Raw genomic sequence first — 17,263 nt, 5'->3', positions numbered from 1 at the left:
TCCGGAGAGCGCAGTGGAAATGGAGGATGGGTGAGAGGCTAGCTCCAGCGCAGGGTCCTAGAGACAGGCCTGTCTCTAGGTGTCAAAACAACCACAGTAGTATCTCTGCCACCACATCTTCTGGGACTGCCAACTCCAGTCCGGAGCTCCAAGTGAGAGCTCAGCAGATCTCCACCAAATATATTATGAGAATCCTGGTTCTTGGTGCCACTCAGGTGTCATCCTCTGGCAAGCAACTATCCATGTTCAGCAATAGGACACCGCTCAAATACTCTCTCTCTATTGTTGGTAGTCACTAAACATTGGTGTCAAGTTGAGCCCATAGCTCAGTGGTAAAGCCCCTTCGTTCATGTTTAGCATGCTTGAGGCTCTGGGTTTTATTCCCAGCACAGCAAAACAAAAATACATTTTTGGGAAAAGTTTTCAATTAGCAATAATCACGCCTCAGATAAACCTCATTGGCTACGATACTGCCACTGCGCAAAGCTGCAAAAATCCATTTTTAAAGAATACTTAAAGGTGTGGGGAGGGGGCTGAGCATACGGCTCAGTTGGTAGAGCACTTACATAGCATGCATGAAGCCTTGAATTCAACGCCCCCCTGCATTATAGAAACTGGATGTGGTGGTATATACCTGTAAAGCCAACATTTGAGAGGTTGAGGCAGGAGAATCCGAAGTTTGAAGTGATCCTCAGCTACGGCTACACTGTAAGTTTCCAGGCCAGCCAGGGACACATGAATTCTTGTTTAAATAAAAAAATAAATAAAAAGCTGTGGGAAGAGCGTCATGATCAAAATCAGCAAATAGAAAAAGAGACAGCACCTGAAGCCGAGCTCCCCCAGCCCCTTTTATAGGTGCTGAAATGTCAACTGCTTTTTTCTTGGGTAAAGGGACTTTTGACTGATACTTTTTCTTCTTCAAAATTCTCTCTCTCTGTGTTTTATCTCTTTGTATGGTGTACATATGTGCAAGTATGTACACATGTGTATGTATGCAGAAACCAGAGGTCGGCCCTGAGTGTCTTTCTCTACCGCTCTTCATCTTTGCTTGAGACAAGGTCTCTTGCTGAACTTGGAGCTCACTGATTGAGCCAGACTGGCCGGCCGGCTGTCAAGCCACAAGGATTTACCTGTCTCAGCCCATCTCAGCCTTGAGGTGACAGATAGGCGCTGCCACACCTGGCTTTTTTACATGGGTTTGGGGATCCTAAAACTCAGGTCTCCTGACAGGTCAATCCCTTATAATTTTCTATTTTTTAAAGGTAAATGTATTAACCATAGACTCTTGAAAACAGAAGTGTTCTGTTGGTTTTTAGATGGACGGATCTATTGCAATTTTATTTGTAGGTTCTGGGCGTCCCACAGGAGCCAAGGCCGGGCAGGGCAAACCTCTCCCCTGCAGACATAAGCACGTGGTGGTAACTCTCCTGGACTGCAGACTTTGGCTTCTGAGGTTGCTTCAGCAGTTTTGTTGAACTGCAAGTTTAAAAATATCTCTACCGAGAGTATCTACTCTACCTCCCCTCTGGATTCTAAGCGCCCCCCTCCCCCATCTTGGGAGCAGAGAAGCCAGGTGCTGTATCTGGGCCCTGCAACAGGGACCTGAAGTCAAGTGTTTCATTCTGGGCTCTCCTCCCTCCCTAGAAGGCAGCTCCAGTGACTCTACTTGGGTGACACAGGACAGGTACGCTCCTGGTACAGCTACCCTTCTGTCACTGCTGGGCTTTTTCAGCCGTGTGTGAGCTTTATAAAGCCAGAAGTTCCCCCATGGGGTAATAGAAGATTATGGATGGGCCCTGCAAGTACCATAGTCATTACTACCCCAAAGTCTCAGGGACATGGAAGTTGAACTAGGTGTTTGTCAGTGGAACTGGCCACAGGAGGACTCAACCAGATGCAGGTACACTGGCACCTGCAGGTCTAGTCCTCAGACTCTCCCCCTCAAGAGCTGTTCTAGAACAACCCAACACTGGAAACTCCATGAGAGCTGTCAGTGAACCCTCTTTTTATTTATTTGTTTGTTTGTTTATTATTTTATGTGCATTGGTGTTTTGCCTGCATGTATGTCTATGTGAGGGTGTCAGATCCCCTGGAACTGGAGCCACAGACAGCTGTGAATTGGCATGTTGGTGCTGGGACTTGAACCCTGGTCATCTGGAAGAGCAGCCAGTGCTCTTAACCACTGAGCCATCTCTCTAGTCCCCTCAGTGAACACTTTTTTTTTATTTAAGAAATATTTGTATTCATTTTACATACCAACCACAGATCTCCCTCTCATCCCTCCTCCCATCCCCTCCAGCTGCCCTCCCCCATCCCCTCCTTTAAAAGGGTAAGGCCTCCCATGGGGAGTCAGCAAAGCCTGGTACATTAAGTTCCCCCATGGGGTAATAGAAGTTTATGGATGGGCCCTGCAAGTACCCTAGTTGCAAGTCCCCCCCCCACCACACACACATCAAGGCTGAACAAAGTGTCCCACTATAGGTAATGCGCTCCAAAAAGCCAGCTCATGCAGGAGGGATAGATCCTGATCCTACTGCCGGGGGCCCCTCAAACAGGGATAGATCCTGATCCTACTCCCGGGGGCCCCTCAAACAGGGATAGATCCTGATCCTACTGCCGGGGGCCCCTCAAACAGGGAGAGATCCTGATCCTACTGCCGGGGGCCCCTCAAACAGGGAGAGATCCTGATCCTACTGCCGGGGGCTCCTCAAACAGGGAGAGATCCTGATCCTACTGCCGGGGGCTCCTCAAACAGGGAGAGATCCTGATCCTACTGCCGGGGGCCCCTCAAACAGGGATAGATCCTGATCCTACTGCCGGGGGCCCCTCAAACAGGGAGAGATCCTGATCCTACTGCCGGGGGTCCCTCAAACAGGGAGAGATCCTGATCCTACTGCTGGGGGCTCCTCAAACAGGGAGAGATCCTGATCCTACTGCCGGGGGCCCCTCAAACAGGGATAGATCCTGATCCTACTGCCGGGGGCTCCTCAAACAGACCAAGCTACACAACTTTTGCTCATATGCAGAGGGTCTAGTCTGGTCCCATTCAATGAACACTCTTGAGGATTCAAATGCAGTCTTTAAAAAAAATGATTTGGTTTATTATTTTAACTATGTGTAGATGTTTGTGTCCGTGTGTGTGTATGTACACATGAGTGTAGGAGTTTGCAGTGGCCAGAGGCATCTATCCGATCTCCTGGCGCTGGAATTACAGCTTGTAAACCACCTTACGTGGATGCTGGGAACTGAACTCAGGTCCTCAACAACAATAGTACAGGCTCTTAACCATTGTGTCATCCTTCCAGGCCCTCAGATGAAGTGTTTAAACTGGGTACTTGACAGCATTTCCTTGTTTAAAATCTAAGTCATTCTCTCAAAGGAAGACCCTGGTGGCAACCTCTTCCTTGGATGGTGGGAATGGGGGGCTGTGATAGCTGCTCACTGCTGCTGCCCTAGGGGGAAGGCAGGAGGAACTGAGGTTTTATGGGGATCTTTCCTGGCCCTTGGCCACATCACTGCAGCTGCTGGATGTGGGCAGAGGAGGAAGACACCGCCGTGCAGTGTGCCCATGTGTCATGCTGGGCTTGTTCAATTCTACTAACATTCTGTTCCTAAAATCCAGGGACAAAGACTTCAAGGAGGCTCTCCATCCTTCACCCACGATGAGCCATTTTCCCATGTCCTTCTTCAACTCCCAATTTCTATTTTGGAAATGTGTGGCTCAACAATGATGCAGAAATCCTAATGTGGTAGGAAAAAGGGACTTGAAGAATTAAAAAAAAAAAGTGTGTGTGTGTGTGTGTGTGTGTGTGTGTGTGTGTGTGTGTGTGTGTGTTTTGTTTGTTTCTTTTTTGTATTTTTCAAGACAGAGATTCTCTGTGTAACAGTTCTGGCTGTTCTGGAACTTGCTTTGTAGACCAGGCTGGCCTCAAACTCAAAGAGATCTACCTGTTTCTGCCTCTGGAGTGCTGGAATTAAAGGCATGCACCACCACTGCCCAGCTAAAAAAATGTTCTATGTTCATGGTCTAGCCTAGACACAAGTACCCCAGAGCTGCTGTGTCATCTTGCGTGAGTGATCACCCCTTTCTGTGCCTTAGATTTCCGCCCTGAAGTTGGGCTTGCAGGGGGCTCTTGGTCTTGCTTGGGTTTACTGATGTTTGAAACAGACCATTCTGAGGGCTGAGAGGCTATTCTGGGCACTGTACAAGATTTAGAAGCATCCTTGGTCACTCCCAGAAGACCCAAATGCACCCGCTTCAAGCAGAAATGTCTCCAGACATTGGCAAGTGTTCCTTGCAGTACAGAATCTCTTCTCCCAGTGGGCAGGTGATGTGTCTCCCATTTAATAGTTATGAAATTTAAAAGAATGCCTTCCTTTTATTTCTTCCACATTCTCTCTCTCTCTCTCTCTCTCTCTCTCTCTCTCTCTCTCTCTCTCTCTCCATCTTCGAACTTGATTCTTCTATGGTGAGCAGGTGGTAATGAGGTGAGGCCAGGCCTTCTGGTCATGTGTTCAATGGTGGTGTGCTCTTGTGTGATAAAGGCCTGAGCTCAAACCTATTCCTCACTTGGGAAGAGGGTGACACAGGTTCATTTTATACAAAGAACATCTGGAGCCCAAATGAGGCCAGATACCATGTAGGATCCCAAGAAGGGGCTTGGGACACATAGAGGTTAGTACTGTCACAAAAAATTTACTTCTAAGTGAGCATGCCTCAAAAAGTTTGGGAGTAGGAAGGCAGAAGAGAGAGGTACCAAAAGATGTCCACCAGGGGCAGAGAGACTGGTCAGCTGTTCCCCAAACTCTTTTCTCCTCCTATAGATTACATTCCTGCTGTGGTAGTTGAAATGAAAATGCCTCCCCCACAAGCTCATAGGGAGCGGCATTATTGAAGGTGTGGCCTTGTTGGAGGGGGTGTAGACCTGTTGGAGGAAGTATGTCACAGGGGGATGGGCTTTGAGGTTTCAGAAGCTCAAGCCAAGCCCAGTGCCACTCTCTCTTCCTGCTGCCTGCCAATCCAGATGTAGAACTCTCAGCTACCTCTCCAGCACCATATCTACCTGCATGCCGCCATGCTTCCCACCATGACAATGGACTAAACATCTGAAACTGTAAGCAAGCCCCAATTAAATGTTTTCCTTTATGAGAGTGCTGGGTGGTGGCGGCGCATGCCTTTAATCCCAGCACTCAGGAGGCAGAGACAGGTAGATCTCTGAGTTCAAGGCCAGATTCCAGGACAGCCAGGACCACACAGAGAAACCCTGTCTCCAAAACCCAAAAAACAAAAGCAAAAAGAAAAAGAAAAAAAAAAAAAGAGTTACTGTGGTCATGGCATCTATTCACAGCAGTAACCCTAAGACAACTACTTTCTCTTGGATGTATTGATGATGTTATTGAGTTCTGGCTGATGGAGTGTGGACAGCTGGTCACAACTTCCTGGTCCAATAAAACTCAAATCATCTACTCTCATCTTCCACCTGCCTCAGGGGATCCTCCACAGCCTGGGCCTCTGAGTGTCTACTCTGACAGCGTAGACCAGGGTCTGCTCCACACTCCACTGGGTGCACTTAGTATGAGAAATGATGTTCTTTCATCTTCAGCATTTACACTGGGGGCTGTTGAGTGTGTGGTCGGCCTACTCTTAAGTAACAGCAAAGGCTAGAATGGTGGCTACTGAGGTGGCCTACGGCTAGGCTATGAGTGTTTACTTTTCCTTCTTCCATAAATAAATGTCTGTGTGTGGGAGTGGTGGTTTACATGTGTGTGCGTATGCATGGAGACCATCTGCGGGAACCCTGTCCTCCTCCTCTGAGGCATGGTCTCTCATTGACCTTGGAGGTCATCTGATTAGCCAGACAGAGCACCAGAGATCCTCCTGTCTCTGCCTTCCCAACCCTGGGATTGTCAGTGGCCCCCACCTTAGACTTGGGGTTTTTAAGTGGGTGCTGAGGATCGAACGCAGGTCCTCATGCTTGCAAAGCACTCTACTGACTGAGCCGTCCCCCTACCTGCAGCCCTGGAGCTTATTTTCACTAAGGAACGACAACATTGATTTCTGTGTTGGTTCTAACAGACCTAGCTCTGCAAGTTATCAGAGGCAGCGATTTTAGCTGAACTAAACACGTGACCACGTGACTGCGGGAGGTGGTGGCAGGTCCCTAAATGCAGCCCTGGCACGGGAGTCGGCCCAGGAGGGCTGGACAGCTTCTGCTGAGCCAGGGTTTCCTCCAGGCTAAGAATAAACCGTAGACATGGGCCTTTTGGCACAAGGTGCCAGCTCCAGGCAGAACTGGCTCCAGGCTGGCAGCACAGCTGGTCTTCAGCCTGGTCACTGGTGGAACCCAGCAAAAGCCCGAACTCCCCAGGCTGTGGGTCCTGGTGGCTCAGCAGACCTGGGGACATACTTTTGTAAGAGGACTAAGAAACCAGAACACAGTGCTGTCCCCACACCTCTGTCCCAGCTTGTCTAAACTCATCGCCCTGGTTTCTTAGCCCTCTTTCTTCTGCCTCAGAAGGGTGCCTAGGAAAACAGGTGTCTCTGGGTTTGCTGATTTCCCACGGCTCAGGGAGTTCAGGCTTTTGCCAAGTCCCACCAGTGTCTTGCTCAGCTGCTCCGAGCTTATCCATGGAAAAGCGTCTTAGTGGTACCTTCTCCAGAGGTCAAAGCCCAACTTGGTCCTCAGAGTCAAGCCAGAGTCTTGTCCACATGGTGTCTGCCCTTACCCTGTCACCCTCCTTCTCTTGGATGCCCCACACAATTCCTACACCTGGGATACCAGACCCCTGTGAGGACCCCAGGGAAGCACTCCCCCACCTACCATATCAAAAAGAGAACATTTTAAAAATGTTTTTATTTAATTAAAAAAAAGAGAGAGACAGAACTAAGAACCCCAAACCACTGGTGGGTACAGGATCACAGGGACTTAACTGGTGAGACACACAGGGGAGGAGACGGGACAGAGGAGGGAAGATGGGCTCAGGCCTCACGTCCCTTCAGAGAAGGAGCCAGATCCGAGCCTGTCAGCGGAACGGTCCAGCTCTACTCCCTTTCCCACAGGAAGGGCAAGCTAGTGACCAGGGTCCCCAGAGTGAGGCCAACAGTCAGTGGGAGAAAGGCTGTGAGGGCTGGGGCAGCTGAGGCTTTTCTCCGTGTTCTACCCTGCCTCTTCTTCCTTTTCCTTCTGGCTCTCTCTTGTGCCCACAGTGGGCCTGTGTACTCTGCCTAGGACTGGACAAGAGGTAGGATTCATCGGAACACAGCTTTCTCATGTGGAACCGTGGAAACTTCTGGAACTACAGTTGGGAAGATGACTTGTGTGCAAGTTTACCATAGGCTGCTTTATTTCCAGAAGAGACATGAGACAGATCTCGGGTCTCCCTGGGGGTCGGGGCTTCCTTCAGCCTCCAAAGATGTTAGTGGTGGTAGAGGAGGGGTGGGAGAGGTGGGCAGGGTGAGGGCCTGTGGCAGGGACAGACCACACATCTTGACACTGGTGCTCACTGCTGTGCATGCTTTGACACACTCTGAGGAGCCAACTTGGTCTGGAGGGGATGGTTCTGAGCAAGAACGAAGGAGCCCCAACATGCTCACATCTCAGCTCACCAGCTCATGGGCAGTTGGCTGGAGCTACGACATGGGATGTCTTTCTTTAGAGAGTGGGCGTGTGTGTGTGTGTGTGTGGGGGGGGGGAGGGAATGAAGGGCAGGCAGGGAAGGGCAAATGGACCTGGGTCTGAACTCCGAGTCAGCCTAGGGGGCTCCATGAGCAGGTGACTGAGGTAAGAACTTCTAGGTGAGACAGTTACTGGGGTCACAGAAGACTGTTCAAGATTGGATTAAGAAGTCTCAAAAAGTAAGAAACAATTGATCCTTAGAAAGCACGCGTATTATAGAAAAGGGGGTAAGTTCCACTTTCTGGAGAGTTCTTTCTAATCTGGACACACTCACATGGTGTTTGCTCACCTCGAGAGGGAAAGGGGGAACGGCTGGACAAACTGTAAAACACAGAACTCATCCTCAGATTCAGGCAAAGTGAGAAAGCCCAGGACGGCCCCTTGAGTCAAATGTCCACAGAGTCCTTTGGGTGTCGGCAGAATAAATTAGGACAGGAGTCGGGGGAGACGCCATTGCTACTTTTTAGGATGAGGAGTTGAGCGTGGCTTGCTCTGCTGCTGCTGCTGATTCTCAGTGCGCCACCATTCAGAACCACTTGGAAACGGATGCTCTTTCTTTGTTCTTTTCCGGCTCCGCTCACCCTCGGGTTCCCCTTTCTCATACTGAAGTTTGCACATCTGTCACGGAACACCAGTTTGGAAGTGGGAGTATGGCTCCGCCCCTAGCAGGGTCCCCTGTGGCTCAGGGGACAGTGTGGTTCCTCGGGCAAGTCGGGGAGGACACAGCAAGTGCCTACCTTTCCTCAGACCCATGGAATCCTCCAGATCTCCAAGTTGAGTGAGTACGCCCTGTCCATTCTGAGCTCGGCAGAAACTTCCGGAAGCCTTTGCCCTGGATCCCTGGTCTCCTGAGGTGGAGAGACGCCGGCCACAGGACAGCTCAAGGCCGAAGCACCAGTTAGCCATAGAGCTTTCTCTTTAGGACGGATGATGTTTACAACCACAGGCTCCACCAGGCTGCCAGACAGAGGCTGAAGGAGGGAGGCAGAGGGAGGGGAGTGGAGTGAGCTTCGGCTCATTCTGGGCTCCAGGACACAGGAACTTCCGGGTGGGAAACAGCTGATGGGAGCCCAGAGGTCCCAGTTCTGGAAGAAGCCTTCCTGTGGCCCTGTGCCCAGGGAAGGGGAAAAAGTTTGACATCTTCTGGCATGACTGGTTTCCTGGTTTCCAAGAGGCAGGCTGACGCAGCTTCTGGAAAATTCTTGGGCCTCCTGGGAAATTTCAGGACAGCAATACACCCTGTCTTGGGAGAAAGTTAGCCTTCAGTTTCTACCCTAGCCCTGATTTCAGTCTCCAGGCTCCCTTCACTCTTAGCCAGCCCATGGCATCGTTTGGAGGCCAGGGAGGGTTGCCCTTGGCTCCAGTTCACTGTCTATTATCTTAAGGGTCACCCTGCCGTGTGTCACACAAACAGCCACTCTGGGGGAGGCCGGTGCCGAGACGGGTGGGCAGGTCACACGGGAGTCGTCCGCCGGTTCAGCATGCTGACGTGGAAACCCTCCTTTAGGTCCTGCTGGAAGAAGTCGTGCATCTGCAGGAAGCCAGCATCCTGGTCCGGGCTGTAGCTGGCAGCTGTGGTTACCTTCAGGGGTTCCCTGGACAGCGTGTACATGGACAGCTCACCCATAGGAATGGCCCCAGTGATCTTCAGGCCCACGGGAGACGCATCCCTGGAGGGCGAGGCCTCAGTGGACCTTGAACTGGACCTGGACCGCCGTCGCCGGTACCTGTAGCTCGGCATCCTGGCGTACGGAGAGGAGGAAGAAGGCTTAAGGAATTCCCGCTTGGTCTTAAACCTCAACTCTTTGTTCTTCTCAATGTAAATGTTTACGGCCAGGACGCCCACGGTCTCCGCCACAATGAATGACAGGGCTCCAAAGTAAAAGGACCAGCCATAGTTGTAATGGTTCTTTTTGTCTTCGTCACGCTTGTCACTGGGGTCGCCTGTGTTGCTGGAGATGTAGACGATGATGCCTATGATGTTACTGAGGCCTGAAAGGGAGGTGGGGCGGGGAGAGACTAAAGGTCAGACTCACAGCATGAATGACGGGACAGAGGACAGGCTGCTGAATGTGGGATGGTGGCCGGTCTTCTCCCTGATACCTATTAATTATGGTAACTTACTTTTATTTTTCGAGAAAAAGTCTAATGTAGCCTAAGCTTGTCCTGAACTGAGGTAACTGAGGATGACCTTGAACTTCCAATTGATTTTCCACCTCCCAAGGGCTGGGATTACAGGCATGCACTACCACACCTGGCTTGGTAACTAATTTTCCTTCTTTCTACCCTCTTTTCATCCCTCCTTCCCTCCCTCCTTTTTTCCTTTTGATTGGGTCTCATGTAACCCAGGCTGGCTCAGACCTCCCTAAGTAGCCGAGGCTGGCTTTGAATTCTTGATCCTCGTTTAAAAAAATTATTTTATGTAAATGTGTATTGGTGTCTTGCATGCATGTATGTCTGTGCACTATGTGTCTGCCTGCAAAGGCCAGAAGAGGGCATCAGATCCTCTGGAAGAGGAGTTACAGATGGTAGTGAGCCGCCATGTGTGTGCTGGGCATCAAACTCCAGTCCTCTGCAAGAGAAGCCAGTGTGCTTAACCATGGCGCCATCTTTCCCAGTCCGGAACTCCTGATTCTTTTGCCTCCACCTCCCAGCTGGGATCGAGCTGTGCACCACCACAGCCAGCTTGGTGGCTACTTTTCCCTCAAGTCCTGTCCCCACCGGGTGTTTGTGAGAGATAAGTTCTACATTTCCCAGCAGAACCAGAAATCAGTGATGACCATGTCTCTTAGAACAGTGCAGCATTAACTATAACCCACCCAACCCCCAATATACTTCAGTTCATCTCTAGCTAGCTTGTGACAGCCAACACAATCCTATGCTAAGTAAATGGATGTTATTCTGTCTTTCTATTCCAGTCCCTCACCCGTCTTTACATGGCAAACTCCCTTGGGACTTGGCATCCCGGGAATCTCCAGGGTCTTTCCTGACATCCACCAACTCAGCCAGCTCCCGACCCTGTTACAGGTTTGGAAAGCACCAGAACCTAGTGCTTTGGTTGTACTTCACATACCCGACTGTCTGAGATGAGGTGAAATTCGCACACTATCAAATTAACTTTTCTGAAGGACACAATCCAGTGGCATTTAGTGCACTTGCAATGTGTGCAACCCTTCACAATGTGTGAAATCCCATTTGTAACACTGTCATCTCCTCCAAAGGAAACCCCGTAAAGCAGTCGCTCCCCATCCCCTGCCTCCGTCTTACACGTCTGTCCTCTTAATGCTAACCATGCACTGATTTCGGACTTCCCTCCCACCAGGGTGCACACTCCTGGCAGTGGAGACCACATGTTCAGGTGCGCCACTATCGCCTCAGCTCCTGTCCCTGAGGGGTAGCCCCCACTCACCTGCGGCCACAAAGAGGATGCCCGCACTGAGGACGATATTGTTCTTGCGGCTGTAGATCCTCCCAGCGCCGATGCAGAGCCCTCCAAGCAGGAGCAGAATGGTGCTGAGGATGGGGAAGACACTGGAGGCTCGCACGATGCCTAGGCCAGGGTAGGAACAAAGCAGAGAGGGCAGTGAGTCCAGCCATCCTCCCTGCCATGGCCATGGGCGTCTCTCCCAGGAGACCTGCTGTGGCCCTGGGTGCACGATGGCTCTAGGTTGGCTATTTACTCTTTCAGAAGAAGCCAAATGAACTATGGTCACACCTGCCTGCAGGTCACTGGGCCTCTTTCTGGGTGTAGGTAACACTTCTTTCAGGTGAGAGGGACTGGAGTCCCTCAGTGTCCCTGGAGAGGCCACACTAACAGTCACTAATGTTCTGGATGGCATGACATTCATGCAACAGCTCACAGCCCACTAAGTTCTCTCCTGAATGGTCCCATAGGTCCATCAGAAGGCTGGGAATGGTGTGCCCAAGAGCCAGCTTAGATCAATGGTCGGAGGAACAGGCTTTAGCACACTAAATGGGTCTGGGTGTCACCCTGCTCTGTGGCATGCTGTGTGTTCTTAGACAACTTGCTTCACTCTTCAAAAACTCACTTTCCCCACTTGTAACACATGGTACATTCCAAGTACCCATAAGGACCCTGTGTTTTCCTATACATATACACCCATGATAAAATTAACATTTAAAATTTTCATTTATTAGTATTGTCACGTGGGTGCATGTGCCACAGCCCCATGTGTGGAGGTCAGAGAACAATTCTGTGAACTCAGTTCTCTCCTGTCTTTATGTGGGCTCCATGATAGAACTCAGGTCACCAGGCTTACACACATAGCAAGAACCTTTATCGGGAGCCTTCTTGGCAGTCCGCGGTGATAAAATTTAATTGACAAATCAAATATAGAGAGGGACTGATAGTGGCTAATAATAAAATATAACCACTGGAACACACTATACTGTAATAAAAGTTACTTTTAAAGCCTATGGCTTCTTTATTTCTGGCACTTTCCATTTCATAAGTTTGAACTGTTGTTGACTAAAATCCCACAAAGTAAAGCCATGAATAAGGACTAAAATCTCACAAATTAAGACCATGGGTTAGTGGGGCCCCTGTGCTGTGATTGGTTTTTGTCTCTGTGAAGTGATAAGCACAAGGCCAGCTGCACCATGCACTTTCTAAGTGACTAGTTACGTCCAGCAAATCCCCACCGTGCCTACAGATGAAGATATCCAAGCTCACAACACGTGCAAGCCACAGAAGAGGCAGCAGGGCACTGTGAGACACTGTCTACCATGCTGGCCAGCAGAACCTTGTCTGAATCCTTGTCCTACCCATGACCAGCAGTGGGGGCAGGGCCAGGGAACCTCAATGACCACCCAAGTTCACTTTTTCATAACTTGGCCACAGTAGTGATACCACGCTGGAGGGCTTGACTGTGTCCTCTCCCTGTGGATGTGGCCTCCTCTGGAAAAAGGTATTACATATGTGTTTAGGGACCTTAGGGGCCTCAAGATGAGACCATCCTGAATGGACCAAGAGGTCCCTGAGTCCAGGGATAAGCATCTTAGACGACGGATAAGGTTATGAGGATGGAGTCAGAGGGCAGAGACGTGGTCAGGAAATTCTGGTGCTCCCTAACTGCAGTAGTGTCAGGGAAAGAGTCTCACTCCCTGAGCACGCGGAGGAGCAGAGTCCTGCCAAACGTGTCACCTTTTTGACTTCCAGCTGCCACCCAGGAGTCAATTTCTGTTGCTTTCAGTGACACGGTTCATGACGGTTTGCTATAGCCCCTTAGGAAGTGAACACCCACCAGAGCACATGGCAGGCTTCCGGTCTCCACCCTGAGCATCTGGGTAGATGGCAAGGAGGTCAGAGGAAGAGAACAAAGACATGGGAGATGATGCTCAGAGCTGGGCCTTCTCTGTGTCCTCACAGCTCTAGAGAAATCCAGTTACGTGGGCCTTGGTGGCGCCGGCAGAGGGCTGTGAGTCAGGAAGTGCGGGTAGGTGCCCCTCCTGAGCCAGCTGACTGGCTTGGGGCCTTGTAGCCTCTGAAGGCTGCGTTTGTCTCCTTTCTGTACGCCCACAGTGTGAGCCCTTGCTCCACAGAGAAGGGATTGTGTGGGGGCATTAAATGAAACGCCTTTCCCCAGCACTTCCTCCCGACTCCTCTTGGCTTTCTTGTAGCTGCAGGCTCTGGGAGGAGGCTTCCTGTGTGCTTCTGAAACAGGCCTCTGAGCTGAGATGGCCAGACTCAGGTCAAGACCCTGCCCTGCCTTCTGAAGACCGGTCAGGTGGTTCAGAGAGAAGGGTGTTCCAGTTCCTTCAAAGACGATGGGGGCCTGTGGCTCAGAGCCCTCCATCCAGGTGAGTCCTCCAAGGACCTGGCCCTTGCTTCAGTGCCTCGCTGAACATGTGACTGAGGGATGAGAGGCTAGAGTCAGTCATACCACATGACCACGTCAAGCCATGGGGATGATATATATCTGTCTGGAGGATGGGCCCTATCTTTTAACGTACTCCAGGCTCCACTGTGGACTCACAGACACCAGCACCGTGGCTTGGCAAGTCACCCTCCATCTAACTGGAAATCCTGAACCTAGGAGGGGGGGTGCCAGGCCTGGGGGCGAGACAGGCAGGGGTGATGGAGATATGACACTAGGTAAGACTCTGGAGGGTGTGAGGTGGTGACTCCTTCAAACCCCACGCTGTGAATATGCAATGCTTAGAACTGAATTGTATTGCAAAATAAATTAAAATAAATTAAAAAAAAAAGAAAAAAAATGCAAATCCAGATTCTCTGGGAGGCTTGGGAACTTGAGTATCAGGGGTGACTTGTTTCTCGAAGTTTCTAACACAGGGTGAGAGCTGCCTAGCCTCGGGCCTGCCGGGCTGCTGTCTCAGGAGGCTTTCCCTTGCCATAGAGCCTTCTGTGATCTCCAAACTCTCATGTTCTGCCACCAGATCAGCACCTGGAGGGCAGAGCTGTCTCATGACACGGTATCCCACTTGCTCAGGATGGTGACAGGCACAAGATACAGTCACGAGTTTCCGTTAAATGAATGAAGAAATAAATGAGATCATCACATGGGCCCCTAGAGACCACTCTCCTGGGCTCCTCTACAGTTTGGAAATAACAGTCTGGACAGAGACCAGAGGCTGAATACTGAGAATCAGGGAGACACAGGCCCAGTGGCTACAGGGACTATGACCTTCACAGGTCTCAGAGTTGTGTCTACAGCTGGCTTCAGGTTGCTCTATGTTCTGGGGAAATCAGCTTTCAGGGCCAAGTGTCCCTATCTCCACAGCCACTGAATGGACACACACTAGCTGATTAAGAAGTCATCTCTGCCCCCTACTTGCAAACTCACCATTAGCCAAAGCCTGCAGGCCTGGGGGCCATCTGTCATTCTTTCCCTGGGCACCTCTGGGCTTGTTACGAACCAGCAGGTCACCCTGGGGATCTGGTACATTTGAGAACACGTCCTTTGTGAGAGAGGCAACTGTCACACTGATACTATCTCTCTGAGACACTCCCAGTCCCCTGGGTACCAGGGGACACTGCTGGAGGGAGACCTGTAGCATCAGGGCCGGAGCTTCTGGTCACATGCTTTGTGTGACTCCAGATCCTTACTCTGTCCTTCTCTATCCCATCCTGGACCCCAGGAGGCTGACTGTGCGGACCAGACCACCAAGGCTCCCAACTCTGGCTTCTGGACGACAGTGCCACTGATGGAGTTCTTCCCAAGGCTTCTCTCTGCCAAGCTGCCAAGCGAAGCTGCTACATTCTGCCCTAAGGGTCACAGCTCTTGCCACTCAGCCCTGTCCTCCCAGCTCCCTTTCACGTGCTCTGCCTTGCAGAACCAGAAGGATGTCACTCACACGGTAATTTATGCAAGCAGCAGTCCTTGAGTGGTACACTGGGCAACCTCCACAGTGATCCACGGCCACTCTGAGGGGATCTCATTGACCTGGGAGAGTGTGGCCCCTAATATGTAGAATCAGGACAGGAAGATGAAAGAGGAGAAGATAAGGGAGGCGGATTGGAGGCAGGGCTCTGGCCATATTATTTCAGGTTCTGGGCCTGGCTGGAGCAGCCCGACATGGCCTCAGCTCCATGGGAACCGCACACTGTTCTATTTCATCAGATGACTCATAATCCAAATCCTTTCTTGTGGGGGAAGAAAAGAGCCATAATCAGGTGCACAGTGAATTGTACTCTCTCTAAGGACACACTGGTATCGATTCTCCATGTGTGAGGCTGAGCCTGAGCGCCAGGGGTGCTGTGAGAAGCAGCTCTTTGTGTCTTTTCGCTGACGGGGAAGGAGGAACGGCAGGCACTCTAGCATCCGTTTCTAGCCCCTCTCTGGCTGAGGCTCCCTGTGTTCTGGAGAAGAGGTGTTCAGAGGCGCCCAGGTGAACTCTGCATAGACTTCAGGAGCAGGGAAGTTCATCCTTTGGGGTTCGGCGTGTACTGCGGGTACCACCTGGGAGGCATCACTCAGTCACAGGATCAGCTGGGAGCAAGGGCTTAAGGGCAGAGCATAGGCAGAGGCAGTGGCCGCATTTGTCGGGGCGGAAGGGACTTAGGGCCACCTGTCAGGGCATACCCTGCCACCTCCATCACCATCCTCAGGGATGTCTAGCCCCTCAGGAAGCTGTCTTGGCTGGTGAGTTAATCCCTGCATCGTGTGCTTCGGATGCTCGTCAGGCCTGGGCAGAGCTTTTTTTAGCTTTTTCAAGACTGGGCCTCACAGAGCTCAGGCTGGCCTCAGATCCATTCCACAGCAGAGGAGGACCTTGGCCTCCTGAGTGCTGCGATTATTGGTGTGAACAATCAGAGAGCTCGTATCTTTTCTTTCTTTCTTCCTTTTTTTTTTTTGGTTTTTCGAGACAGGGTTTCTCTGTGTAGCTTTGCGCCTTTCCTGGAACTCACTTGGTAGCCCAGGCTGGCCTCGAACTCACAGAGATCCGCCTGGCTCTGCCTCCCGAGTGCTGGGATTAAAGGTGTGCGCCACCACCGCCCGGCCTTCCTTTTTTTTTTTTTTTTTTTTTTTTTTTTTTTTTTTAAATTTAACTTTATTCTATGCTCATTGGTGTGAGGGTGTCAGATCCCCTGGAACTGGAGTTACAGACAGTTGTGAGCTGCCACGTGGGTGCTGAGAAGCTGGGAACCGAACCCAGGTCCTCTGGAAGAGCAGCCAGTGCTCTTAGCCACTGAGCCATCTCTCCAGCCCCATCTTTTCTTTTTAAAAACTGGAGACAGGGGCTCATGTAAGCCTGGCCTCAAACTTACTATATAGCAGAGGGATGACCTCACATTCCTGACCCTCCCCAGCTCCCGAGTACTGAGATTACAGCACGTGCCACCAAGCTGGGTTTTAACGGTGCTGGGGATGGAACCCAGAGCTCTGCACACGCTAGGCAAGCACTCTATCAACTGAGCTCCATCCCCAGTGGAAGTCCCTATCTGTCACCTCCCTTGCCCCACCAGAGGTCCCTTGAAGCTGCACCCCACTGCTTGGGCCTCACTGTGTGTGGACCTGGGGCCTTGGCCATCCATCCATCCTGTGTACCCACCCATGCACACACAGGGCATCCACATGCCAGGGCACTGTTGGGCTAAACCCCACCTTCTGAGCTCAGGACTTCTGAATAAAAATGCTCACAGTCCCCAGGGCAAAGAGCTGGGGCCAAGTCCCCAGGGCTCACCTCTCTAGCCCCTCCCTTCCTTTCCCCTCCTCATACAAAGAGCTGGGGGTACTGGTCACTCACGGAGGAGGTACTCTGAGCTGTCATGGTCGTAATCATTGTCCTCTGGAAAGTGGTTGATCCTGAAACAGTGTCCTTTATAGATGCCTGGAAGAGACAAGGGAAAACAGGTTGTGAGTGTCCTGTGGGTTCACAGAACTATTCATTCCAGACATGGAAACTTTGGGCAGGTCACAGGGGCAGAGAGAGGGAAGAGAAGATACACACACAGAGAACAGCTGAACCTCAATCACAACCGTATCATTTTTGGTTGAGCCTTGACACCCTCAAGAATGAAACAACACACCGTTAGTCACTGTCGTACAGAAAGGCTCCAAACTGCAGGTGAGATCCCCAGACTCAAGGGGATTCTAGAGTTGCAG

The 17,263-nt window shown here is 51.0% G+C and overlaps 1 protein-coding gene and 1 pseudogene across 1 annotated transcript in view; both read right to left on the bottom strand.

The window, feature by feature from the left end:
- Positions 1–367: 367 nt before the first annotated feature.
- LOC128123614 (uncharacterized) lies at positions 368–488 on the bottom strand (annotated as a pseudogene).
- A 6,347-nt stretch (positions 489–6,835) lies between these two features.
- Positions 6,836–17,263, bottom strand: part of Cacng4 (calcium voltage-gated channel auxiliary subunit gamma 4) — a 62,409-nt gene continuing 51,981 nt past the window's right edge. The window contains exons 2-4 of the mRNA XM_052756564.1: positions 16,905–16,988; positions 11,086–11,226; positions 6,836–9,668 (exon numbers count right to left, since the gene is read on the bottom strand). Of these exons, the coding sequence (XP_052612524.1) occupies positions 9,130–9,668; positions 11,086–11,226; positions 16,905–16,988 (764 nt within the window). The 3' untranslated portion in view covers positions 6,836–9,129. The remainder of the gene's footprint in view (positions 9,669–11,085; positions 11,227–16,904; positions 16,989–17,263) is intronic.

This window comes from Peromyscus californicus, unplaced genomic scaffold, assembly GCF_007827085.1.
Source record: "Peromyscus californicus insignis strain IS unplaced genomic scaffold, ASM782708v3 Scaffold_3__1_contigs__length_106647218, whole genome shotgun sequence".
Classification (NCBI taxonomy): Eukaryota; Metazoa; Chordata; class Mammalia; order Rodentia; family Cricetidae; genus Peromyscus; species Peromyscus californicus.
The sequence above is the reverse complement of the archived record's forward strand: the minus strand, read 5'-3'. Positions and strand labels throughout refer to the sequence as shown.